The 12,645-nt window shown below is 46.8% G+C and overlaps 1 protein-coding gene across 3 annotated transcripts; it reads right to left on the reverse strand.

Moving 5' to 3' along the window:
• Positions 1-200: 200 nt before the first annotated feature.
• On the reverse strand, positions 201-5,556 carry IL24 (interleukin 24). 3 transcript variants are annotated; one of them, XM_008976520.5, is made up of 6 exons: positions 5,376-5,556; positions 3,740-3,935; positions 2,898-2,960; positions 1,603-1,761; positions 1,183-1,257; positions 201-284 (listed from the first exon to the last, which is right to left on the reverse strand). In XM_008976520.5, exons 1-6 carry the CDS (start codon positions 5,417-5,419, stop codon positions 201-203), a joined length of 621 nt encoding a protein of 206 aa, XP_008974768.1. In that variant the 5' UTR covers positions 5,420-5,556. The 3 variants fall into 3 exon arrangements, with proteins under 3 accessions (XP_008974768.1, XP_003822961.1, XP_003822962.1); XM_003822913.6 differs by having other exon boundaries at positions 3,740-3,938; XM_003822914.4 differs by lacking the exon at positions 1,603-1,761 and having other exon boundaries at positions 3,740-3,938.
• Between the last annotated feature and the right edge of the window lie 7,089 nt (positions 5,557-12,645).

Here is a 12,645-nt window from a genome sequence, read left to right on the forward strand (position 1 = left end):
TCACAGCATCCAGAGGCACCTTCCCTGACTGTCACTGGCGCTGCTTAAAGAATGACTTCTTTGACAATAATCCTGGGCCAAGAATGGGACCCATGGCCAAGGGCGTGAAGTGTCCAGTGAACAGCATAGGAAGGGAGACTGTTTGAAATGACACAGGGAACGAACCAGTGCCAGGGGGAGGGAGGTCCTGGTCTAGACATTCAGAGCTTGTAGAATTTCTGCATCCAGGTCAGAAGAATGTCCACTTCCCCAAGGGCTTTGGTCAGAGCTGCTTCTACGTCCAACTAAAGGGAAAAGAGGGTTGAAGGTCAGCCATGTTAGCTATGAGAATAGTCTTTCTTCCAACCTGCCATGCCTAAAATAGACCTGACTCCAATCCAAGGGATGGGTCACCTTTGGGATGAGCCCACTGATGAACCCACCTGCCTGTCACTTTTCCTCCATCTACATGTGTTTATCTGCTTCAGGGGTGAGGACAAACAGGCTAGTGAATATCAGTGGGCAAAGAACAAGGGAAAGACATATGGCACCCCTAACAACAGCAACCACAAACTGCAGTATGGGGTGGATATGGCCCACCACCTGAATCCACTGCCCAGGTGAAATGAGCCCAGGTGGCCCCTCTCCATCAGATGTTATTGCTCTTCACCATTTATTTAAAAGCTGATGCATCTCTTCCTCAAAAAAAAAAAAAGTGATCAAAATCATTTATGTTTTTAGGGAGGCTGGGGATGAAATTTGGGTTTTCTTTGTTGTCATAATTTTGGAAAAGCAAAAATAATTTCCCATAATTGTTTTTCACAACTAGACCAGTTGAGCATCATGGAAAATACTGCAGATATGTATGGGGTGGGGGTGGGGTGTCTCCCTTCTTTCTCCGTCTCTTCTGACTTCAGTTGCCCAGCCCAAGTACCTACAAAACACAGGGAAAGTTCCTTTCGTAAAATCATCTTGTAGGGAAATATAAAAGCACTTTAACTTGAAAACTGGAAGAAAAAAGACCACTTAGTTTACGATGCTTCTGCAAATATAACTGTGCTCCTGCTAAGTCAGGGGGCTTTGGGGCAAAGCTGATGGTGTCCCCTGCATTACATTCTGCATTGGGTCTCTGAGGTGCCCTCGTGTGATGGTGCAGACTAGTCTATTCTGCTGGATGGGCAAGCTCTCAGCTCTTGGCCTTACCTGTTTGAATGCTCTCCGGAATAGCAGAAACCGCCTGTGTGCACTGTCTCTGATGGAAAACATCTCATTTTCTTGCTGCATAACATGGGAAAAGAAGTTGTGCCAGTTTTTAGATAGGAGCAGATGCAAACTCCCTCTCAGTTTTCCTGCTGATGCCACAGGGCCTCCCAAAGCCTGAGAGCCCAGGGCTGAATCCTGCATTCCCCAAGGTAACCAATACCAAACTCCCACCTTGTGAAAGGGGCTGCCTCCTTTAATACTCGCAGCAATCCTGCCAGGCAGGAGTGATCATCCCCATTTTACAGATAACAAACTGAAGCCCAGGGAGGTGGAGGACTTTGCAGAGGGTCACCCAGCAGATTGCAAGCAGACCTAGACTTGAACCCAGAGCTGCCAGTATCCAGAGCGTGTGCTACTCACACTGGGTTGCAGTTGTGACACGATGAGAACAAAGTTGTTGGCCAGAGTAGAGAATGACTTCAGAGTCCTGACTTCAACTGTTCTATTGTGGTAGTTTTTGAAAACAGTTTTCAAGTAGAACTCCAGCAGGGTGTGGACAAGGTAACAGCTCTCAGCATCCTGGGGAAGGTCGGGGTCACTGCTGAGCCAAGGCCTCTGCCCACCCTGACCCCCTGAAGGAACAACCCACATGCCACCCAAGGCAAGATAAGCACAGCAGAGATAGGGATCTTCTAGAAGGTGATGATGAACCTTAGATCTGTAGGAGCCTTCAGGGGCCATGGAGAGCAGGTCTTTGTTTGAGAGGAGGAACCAAGACCCAGGGAGAGAAATGACCTGCCCCGGGTCACATAGTCAATCAGTGGCAGACACAGCCTAGCTCCCAGGATTCCTGACTGCCCATCTGCTTAATATTCTCTTTCTTCTATGCCGCATGGCCTCTTTAACAGCTATGGGGATGTGATGGACCCTGAAAAGGGCTTGAACTTGGACTTGGTGATATAGAGTTTGCTGGAAAATGACTGAGAACAGAAGAAATGAGGAGAAACTAATATCTTTGGACACAGCAATTGCACTCTAGCCCCCTCAAACTCCTAGAGTGCCACATCTTTCAGGGCTCAGGGCTCAGTAGGTTTGTGCCCACTAGATGGATGATGAGAAGATGGTGACCCATCCTTGATAACATACTCTACCTGATTGTGGTGAAAGAAAGGATGAATCCTTTTGTTAGGTATTATTTTAAGTCATGAGCTCACTTCACATGAGCTCACATGACAGAAAGAAAAGATGTCTCCAGGTTAGGGTTCAGCATAGAAACCAGCTCTGCAAATACATGCTGCTTCCCTGGACCCCCTAAATCTATCCAGTCTATGAGACATCAAAGGCCAGATGGACCAAAGGAGGACCCAGGAAAAAGGACCCAGAGAAAAGGATGAAAATGGAAGAGAGGACATGAACCTAAGTAGATGCCTATTGGGCCTACACAAGTAAAAGAGAAATATATAATTATCTGGCTAAATGGAGAAAGATGTTTACAAGCCTCCACCTTCCCCATCTCCCAGTACCACTGCACACACATACCACATAGCAATAACCCCAGACACTGACTTCCCTGGCTCACAGCCTGGCCCTGTCCTGTGTAAGGTCAGTCCAGGGAAGAAGTGAAGGGCTTTCATCAACCTCCCCTAAGAAAGCCTTGCACTCCCACCCACAGTAGACCAGTCCCACAGAGGGTGGTGTCCCCGAGGTCTGATTACCGAGACGTTCTGCAGAACCTCCTGCTGCAGCAGCCGGGCACTCGTGATGTTATCCTGAGCTTGCTTGGCAAACAGAAAGAAAAGACGTCTCCAGGTTAGGGGTCAGCATAGAAACCAACTCTGCAAATATGTGCTGCTTCCCTAGACCCCTAAATCTATCTAGTCTGTGAGATCTCAAAGGCCAGAGGGACCAAAAGAGGACCCAGGAAGGGCTGGGCTGAGCTGGCCCATGGGGAGGGGAGACAAGGTTGCAGCCACGAAAATGACTAAGCTTGGCCCCCCAGGAGCAAATGGAGTCCCAGGAGTTCTTCTTATTCTTAGAGCATGAACATAGATTTGATAAGGAAGCAGTTTGATGCCTCTGGTCATTTGAGATGGGAGGAAATAAGCCTATCTGCTTTAAGAACCACTATGGGCAGGATTTTGGCTCCATATTCCATGTGGTGAGGAAGCAGGATGTGAGGGAGGACAGCCTGCACCCTAGAGCTGCCTCTTGCCCTTGGAGCTTCCTCCACAGCCCAGCCACTCATTCCAGTTCTCAGATTTAGAGCCGAAGACTCTATTCGGGACGAAGCCTGGATGAATCTAGCTCTCTTCATGGTTTCCCTTGGGCACTGCTTATTTCACTCGAGGCTGCCCACATTTTTTCTGAGCCCCAATTTCCTCATGTGTAAATGGGGCTTGTGGTGCCTTCTGACCTCACAGAGTTATTATATGGGAAACTGGAAACTGATTAGCAAGCTGTGAAGGACTCCAGAATCATAAAATAGCATCCCCTCGCCCCACTGGCCCACTGCCCCCAGGAACCCCCACGACTGGGTCCAGAACAGCACTTTACTCACCGTAGTGTCTTTCACAGCCCAGAAGGCTTCCCACAGTTTCTGGGGAACAACCCCCTTCACTTGGCAGGGCCCAAATTGGAATTCTTGGCCCTGGGCCCCTGATACCTGGCTCCAGAGAAGCAGGGTAAAACCCAGGCAAGGGAGCACAGCCATCTGCATTTGAGAGGCTGTCGCCAGCAAAGGAGGGCAGAAGGGTCTGCTGAAAGAAAGGGAGGCAGCCTGTGAGGCCGGCCCTCTGACCCAGAGTTACATGCCCTGGGAAAATGCTCCGAGGGTCTCCCCGGGCCAATCTCGAGCACTCTCCAATGGGCAAGTTGAGAATATTGCAAACCGGCAGCCTTGCTAGGGTGCAGTGGGGGTGAAGCAGGGGTCTTTCTGCCCCTCAAACTTAAGGCCGCTCGTCTTGCCATCTGTCCACCTGCTCTTCCCCACCTTGCCCGTCCACACCCACACGCCCTGCACCTCCTCCTTCTCCATTGCAGTTCTCTCTAGCCTACAACCTACGAGTCAGAATTTGACCCAGAAGAGTGGAGAAATGGGAGGTTCTAATGTGCCACGTCTGGGGAGCCCAAACCCAGGAAAACAAAGAGCTGAACTAGACATGTGCTTATCCAAGTTCTGCCCTGAAGCCACTAGGCACACATAGGCCGGCAGGTCTTTTTCTCCTCCCCAGGAGACGGCTGTCCCTCACTCCTCATCACAAGGGAGCGAGGGGTTAATCCTGGTCCCAGGGAGGGGCACAGAGGGCAGGTCAGGGTCACACACAGACTATGCCACCTCCACTAACCACTCACTCTTGAGTCTAAAAATTCACTTTTTTTAGTAACCAAATGAGAGAGAGGCATCAGATTTCCAGATGAATCATCTCTAAAGCCTTCCTCTGAAGTGCCAGTTGGGAAGGACTGAGTGAAGAGCCTCCAAGCTGGGGAACCTAACGCCATTATGTATTTATTATAACTGATGCAGAGAATTTCTTTCCCCCTGCCTTCTTTGCCCTTTGTCCTTTCCCTCCCTCTCTCCCTCCCTCCCTCCTTACCTTTCTTTCTTCCTTCTTTCTTCTCTCGCTCCCTCCCTTTCTTACTTTCTCCCTTTCTTTCGTACTTCTTTACACAATCATTTAAGAACCTTTCTTACTGCAGGCACTGGTCTGACACCTAAAGAAACTGCCTCCCACCCCTACACCGGGAGGAAGACCAGAGAAGACCCGGTTCTGCTGGTACCTGGGCTAGGGAGGCGGCGACCCCTGCGTTATGGGTCACGGGGGACGGGGGCTATGCTTTAGCATCTCCCTCAATGTCTTTTCATTCTGTTCTTTCAAACTCCACAGGCTTTTTTTTTTTTTTTTTTTGACAGAATTTCAGTCTGTCACCCAGGCTGGAGTGCAGTGGCATGATCTCGGCTCACTGCAACCTCTGCCCACCAGGTTCAAGTGATGCTCATGCCTCAGTCGCCCAAGTAGCTGGGATTTTTGTATCTGAAAATATCAAAAACACATGCCCAACTAATTTTTTTTTGTATTTTTAGTAGAGACAGGGTTTCACCATGTTGGCCAGGCTGGTCTCGAACTCCTGACCTTAAATGATCTGCCCACCTCAGCCTCCCAAAGTTCTGGGATTACAGGTGTGAGCCACCACACCTGGCTAAAGTCCACAGGCTTTGCAGCCTCTGTTGAAAATTCATCTCTCAGTCTCGTGTTCCTCCTGGCCTTCCTCCCAAGCAGCCTCAATTCTTCTTGGTGTTAAATTGGCGAAAGCAGCTCCTCATCACAGTCATGTCTTGTCCCTACATCAACACTCAAAAAAATTGACTTCTGCTGTCCCCACCTTGACCCCTTTTCACAAATAAAGCAGAGGTCTAGTCCTTCAAAGAAAAGTAACCAAGAATCCCCCATGCTCACCTCTGGTCCTGTAAGTGATGCTTGAGGGCTGGCTGCCTGGAGGCAGCTGGTTCTTTTTACAGAAAAGTTAGACAGGCACCCTCACCATTCACCAATCAGAGGCATAGCTGTGGGTGGAAGGTTCCCGTCCCAGCCGTGGAAGTCATTTCAGAAGTAAAGGTTTGCAGGCAAGCAAGGCTTTGTGGAGATTTGGGCATATATATGGGGGCTGATGGGGGAGGGGTGGAGGAAAAAGAGGGAGGTGGAGAAAGGGAAATTGGTCATGCTTTCCTAGAGAATTACTTCATTGCCTAGTCACCCATCACTTTAAGGACAATACAGCGATGGGGAAAGCAGCCCCTGAGGTGAGATGAGACCTGGGTTTGAGTTCAGGCTCTACTACTGGCTGTGTGGGCAGGGGCAAGTCTCTTAGCTTCTCTGCGCTGCAGTCTCTGCATGTATAAATTTTTTAAAAATTTGTCCCACCTCCCCCCAAGGGCAAGTGTAATAAACAGAGGCAAAAACAACACAGAGGTGCTTGGTAAACTCTGTACACATGTAAATACATTATTACTGTGCAGCATACACCAGTCTCCTTCCTGTCAAAATAATTCAATAATGATGCCCTATTCATGCTGGGACAGTAGTCCACAGCGAAGAAATAACCTGTAAGTACCTCTCCTTTAATCCATCAGGGCCAGGAAGTTGAGGAGTGTTTCCTGACATGCAGCTACCCATGGTCCCTAGGGTTATAATCACTCAACCAAAATGTGCCTCTCCTTAGGTTCTGGAAACCAGGAAGAATAAGGAAATGTATGCATGGACAAGCCCAGAAAGCTGGGAGGCCTGGTGCTCTGGTGGGCTAGTCTTGGCCTGTGTGGCTCTGAACCACTCAGGGGACACAGACAGCGCGATGTGTCAAGACTGCCAGGGCAGTCAAGAGCTCTGACCCTATCTCCAGCTAGCAAGGCACTCAGCTCTAGATTCTACCATGTGCCCAGTGAGGGCATCAAGCAGAGCAGTGTTTCCCAAAGCACAGTCCTCAGACTCTAGGTTTGAGGAATTCTTGTCTTGCAAGATCCTCCATGAAACAGATGAATCCTAATGAGGTCAGTTAGAGAGCCCTGGCATGTGCTAGCCCGTCCTGGAAATGTCTGATGCTTCTTAACTCTGTTTAATCCAGCATTTCCCATAAGTATTTGCCCACATCCCTGAGGAATACATTTTGGGAATCAGGGATTGGCCAACTGTAGGTCACAAGCCAAATCCAGCCTGCCGCTGCTAAGCTGAGAATGGCTTAACCTTGCGACCTAAGAGTAGTTTTTACGTTTTTTAATGATTGGGGAAAAAATCAAAAGAAAGACATTATTTTCAGGTTTCCGTATCCATAATAAATAAAGTTTTCATGGGGTCACATATGTTTGTTGACATATTGTTGCTAATTGCTTTCGTGCTACAGAGGCAGAGATGAGTAGTTGTGACTGAGACCATATGGCACACAGAGCCTAAAATAGTTCCTATCTGGTTCTTTACAGGAAGAGTTTGCCCAACCTGGGTCCAGGCATGGGAAACGGGAGTAGGAATGTGATGTGGGGGACAGGATAACTGCCTCCAGCTCAGTGGAGATGAAAGAAAAGAGGAGAGTGAGTAGAACACACCCTTGGCAGACTCTTCCCAATCTCTCTGGCACCAACACCCCCTCCCTCCATCTCATACTCAGTGTTGTTTATTTTCTTAAGCAAACAAAATACTCCTTTGCAATCCCTGGCCAGCAGTCTGCTTGGCTATAGCTGCCACCAGCCTGAATCCTTTGTTCCTGGAGGGCCTGAGTCTTACCCTCCAGAAGTAGGCACAGCCCCACAGCGCACTCTCTTCCACCACTCCCCCCTTCCCACCATGTGGATTTAGGGCATTACCAAGAACCCCTAACTAACTACTATGAGATAAAGATGTCAAGAGGCAGTGATGAGACAGAAAAGAAGACCAGGTGAGAGTGCTGGAGTAATAGGTGAGTGGGAGGCAGGAGACAGCTAAAGCAGGAAGCTGAGAGGGAAAATGAGCCCCCAGGGCAGCTGAAATCCTAGACTACTGTCTGCAGATAGGCGGGGAGGGCAGGCAGGTGGGATGAGCTGTTAAAGGGCAGGCTGGAACAGAGGCATGAGGTCATGGATACACCTTGGCTGGCCTCAGGGTACACCTGGGATCGTGAGTAGCTCACTCTGTCTGAGGAAGGAATCATATAACATGGATAGTTCAGGCAAACATGTGCCTGGGCCTCAGACTCCGATGAGCTTATCACAGCGTTATTACTTCAGAAGGAAGGGCAAGGAGAGAACCTAGGAACCTTGGCCCAACATCAGTTGAGAATCAAGTTATGAGTACAAGCTTTGGAGGCAGGCAGACCTGGGTTCAAAAGGTGATCGAGCCACATATGAGCCCTCTGAGGCTCACCTTCCTCACTTGTGAAATAGAGTCCTCATAAGACCATGAGGATGTGATGACCTGCAGCTTTGCTCACCAAGTGTGGCCCATGAGCCAGCAGTGATAGCATTATCTGGGACCTTGTTAGAAATGTACAATCTTGGGCTGGGTACAGTGGCTCACATCTGTAATCCCAGCACTTTGGGAGGCCAAGGTGGGAGGATTGCTTGAGCCCAGGAGTTTGAGATCCTCCTAGGCAACATGGCAAGACCCTGTCTACAAAAATAAATAAAAATTAGTTCGTTGTGATGGCACATGCCTGTGGTCCCAGCTACTCGGGAAGCTGAGGCAGGAGGATCATTTGAGCCTGGGAGGTCAAGGCTGCAGTGAGCCATGATCTTGCCACTGCATTACACCCTGGGTGACAGAGCAAGACCCTGTCTCAAAAAAAATAAATAAAAGTAAAGTAGAATCTCAAGCCCTTCCCCGAAAAAATGACTGAATTAGAATATGTAGTTTAAGAACCTTCCAAGGTGATGCTTATGTTCATTAAATTTTGAGAACCATCAGCATAAAACGCATGAAAGATTTAATTCAGTGTCTTCTCCATGGTAAATGTTTAATAAACAAGAGCTCCAGGTGAAGGGAGGAAGGACTGGTTTAGGGGATCTAAATAAGGTGACTTCATACTTCATACTTCATGCCCATCTGTACTGGGCAATGTCTGGAGATATTTTTGGTTGTCATAACTGGGAGGTGCTATTGGTATCTAGTGGAATGGGCTGGGAATGCTGCTAAACATCCTATGGGCCACAGGACAGCCCCTCATCACAAAGAACTATATGACCTAAGGTCAATAGTGCTGAGGGTAAGAAACCCTGGATTAGAAGGAAGCAGTGGCTATGGGGGAAATAGCTGGAATAGGAGCAGAGGAAGAGAAGAGCATGACCTTATTGGGAAAGGAGGCAGTAGGCTGATCAGATGATCAGGGGAATGGGAAAAACAAGGTGACAAGTTGGAAGGCAGTGCCCAAAGGCCAGGTGGAAACAGTGGGGAGACCTGGCTCACTGGCCCACCTCTGGGAAAGCCCCAAGTCTCAGACTTTAAGAGGTTGAAGGAAGTGGGGCTGGCCCTTTTGTCCAGATTCATATATTTTTATCCAAACTCTCTCCTGGACCAGACCAAGGTCTGAGGCTCTGCTAACCTCTACGAAAGGATGGAACTTGGGGAGTTTTACAAAAATGTTGGGTGGAAGAAAAGTTTATCTAAAGATAAATCTTCACATGCAAGACTGTTTTTTTTTCTCCAAACTACTCCTTATTAGATTCAGAGGTTTTATTCTAATAATCTCATCCCATCTCTGTCCTGTATATCTCTCTGCAGAGCCTGAATTTCACATTTGAGAAATAAATATACTCACATTCCCCCTACAAAGTCCTCTAAACCTAAAGGGAGAGAAAGAGACTGAGCCACCATGGACCAGAGCGCCTTCTCCACTTCCACTTCTGTGTGAGGCAATAAAGAGCTCACTCTTAAACCTGAATCTCCCCTCTTTGCGATGGATGCAAAGGCCCTGCAAAACAGAAAGTAATTAGCATATTAATTAGAATTTCCTAAGAGCAAAAAGATAAGAGGAAATTATATGATCATTTTTCTTCCAGTGAATTGAGTTTAATTTTCACTCAAGAACAGATTTTTATCTTCCCATTTGGCTGGGAAATGCATGTGGTAATGGATATGGGATAACCAGGGCATTTGTTAGCTCTTTTCCCTGAGTTAACTGCAGTCATTCCAGGAGCCCATATCCCACCGGTTGATCTCCTTAGACTGGCATTCTGTCGTTTTTCCTTCTCCCTGTGTCATTCGTGTAATAAGTGATTTATTTTTATAGGCATTTCAAGGGATGAGAGTAAACACAAACATAAATTATTCTTACATCTGTACAGCCTGCTTAGAGCTATACAAAATATTTCCAAGTGATTTTTTTCATTTGACACTTACTGTGGACTTTTGAAATAAGGAGGGCAGATATTATTATCCCTCCTTTACAGACTAGAAAGCTGAGAGTCAGAAAGGTCAAGTGATTTTCCCTAAGTCACATAAATAAATGACATAACCAGGCCTAGAGTGCAGGTCTTCTGGCTTTTGGTCCAGTGTTCTTTCCCCGGTGCCATGCTTCCGAGCAGTTTCTCAATCTTTAGTACATTCATTCATTCATCGAACAAACATTTCCTAAGCACCTACTGAATGGCAGAATAGAGTGTACAAAAAATAAATTACTATGAAAACATTTATGTAAAATGTCCAGAAAAGGCAAATTTATAGACACAGAATATAGATGAATGGTTGCCCAGGGCCAAGAGTTAAGAATAGGGTAGGTGGGAGGAAAGGGAGTGACTACTAAGGAATACAATGTTTCTTTGGAGAGTAACAGAATGTTTTGAAATTAGATACGGTGATGGTTGCACAACTCTGTGTCTATATTTTAAAAAAAAATTGAACTGTGCACTTTAAACAGATAATCTATGGTATGTTAATTATATATTTAAAAAGCTATTTTAAAATAAATTAAGACACAGTCCTTGTGCTTTAATGACTCAGTAGAGTGGAGATACACTTGCAAACAGATAAATGGCAACACTGTGTCATGGGTACCACTATGGTTTGAACATTCCCTCCAAAACTCATGTTGAAACTGAATCCTCAGTGTGGCAGTATTGAGAGGTGGGACCTTTAAAAGGCGATTGGGTCTTGAGGGTTCTGCCCTTACAAATTGACTCATCTATTCATGGATTCACGTGTTATCATGGGAATGGAACTGGTGGCTTTATAACAAGAAGACAAAGCTGAGCTATCATACTCAGCCCCCTTTCCATATGATGCTCTGTGCCACCTCGGGACTCTGCAGAGTCTCCACCAACAAGAGAGCCCTCACCAGATGTGGCTTCTTGACCTTGGACTTCCCAGCCTCCATAACTATAAGAAATAAATTCCTTTTCTTTATGAATTACCGAATTTCAGGTATTCTGTTATAAGAAACCAAAAGCAAACTAAGACAGGTGCTATTAGCAGAAGGATGGAGCCTGTGGCAACAGCCAGATGAGGCAGAATCTCCCTCAGTGCTGGCACAGTGCTGGAAGGTGCGGGAAGGCTTTCCATTGGAAGTGACATTCGATCTGAAATTTGAAGCCTGACTAGGAGTTCACCAGCAAAAATAAAGCCGGGAGAGGTGATTGATGGAGACCCTGGTAGCCTCCACATTCAGCATCCACATAGTTACTGGACAGGACCAAAGAGCAGGTGGTTCTGGAAGCCGCTAGAAGAAAGAGGACCACTGATTGTTCTTTCGTGTAATAATTCATGCAAATCAATGGGAACAAGCTATGTAAATACAACTTCAGGGCTCCCAAGGGACCTAGGGTGCTACTGATCCCACAGGGCTGCAGACAGGAATGGGGAGGAGAGAAGAAGGGCCAGGGTCTCACTTTCTAAGCCAAGCCTCCTGTACAATTGCAGGAAAAAGAACCACAAGAGAAAGCCAGTTCTGAACTGCAACTGCCTCCCAAGAGTCAGGATCCTGGACCTCCCACAACCTGTAGAACATCAACTTTGAGTCACAAGAACATGAGTATGCAAATAAATACATGGCATGGTACATGTTGGGGAAATAGTAGCTACAGAGTCTTCTGAGTAGATCCAGGTAAAGGACTGTGGTTCATTTCCCCTGTGTCACCCTGCCCCCTGTCTCATATATCCAGGGTTGCTTTTTTTTCTGAAGGAGATTTTTTTAAAAAGGAAGAAAGAATGGAAGAAAGGAAAAAGGCTTTCGTGTGAATGAAATAACATCCCATTCTCAGGCATTAATCAGAATCAATACAGTAGACTCCCCTTATCCATGGCAGACACGTTCCAAGACCATTGATCAGTGGATCATGCCCAGTAGATGCCTAAAACTGCAAATAGTACCAAACCCCATGTATCCGATGTCTTTTCTTTTCCTATACATACATATCTATGATGAAGTTTAAACACAAAAAGAGATTAACAAGAATAACAAATAATGAAATAGAACAATTATAACAATATGCCAGCGTCACTACTCTTGTGCTGTGGGGCTGTTACTAAGTGAAATAAGGGTGACTTGAACACGAGCACTGCTGTACTGTGACAGTCGGATGTGCTGGACAAAGGGAGGACTGACGTTCCAGGCAGGACGGAGCGGGATGGCACGAGACTTTATCACGCTGCTCAGAGTAGCACGCGATTTAAACTTATGAATTGTTTATTTCCGGAATTTTCCATGTAATAAATATTTTCAAACCACTGTTGACATCAGTAACTGAAATCACAGGAAGTGAAACCACAGATAAAGGGAGACTACTGTACTCTTAAAATAGCACCCTCCCTTTCCTCCTATCCAGGTCCACTCTCCACACCTACAAAGAGATTTTCGGATTTCTGGACAGTGTTAATCTCCCCTCTCCTGTGCTCCTAGGAGTGCTGCTAGTCCCCCTTTGATGGCACCCAGGCGATCCTTCCCTGCACCCTGGTTGTGTCTCCTTCACCAGGCTGTGAACTCCCTGGGCACTAGAACTGAGTATTATCCATG

Source organism: Pan paniscus, chromosome 1, assembly GCF_029289425.2.
Source record: "Pan paniscus chromosome 1, NHGRI_mPanPan1-v2.0_pri, whole genome shotgun sequence".
NCBI lineage: Eukaryota > Metazoa > Chordata > Mammalia > Primates > Hominidae > Pan > Pan paniscus.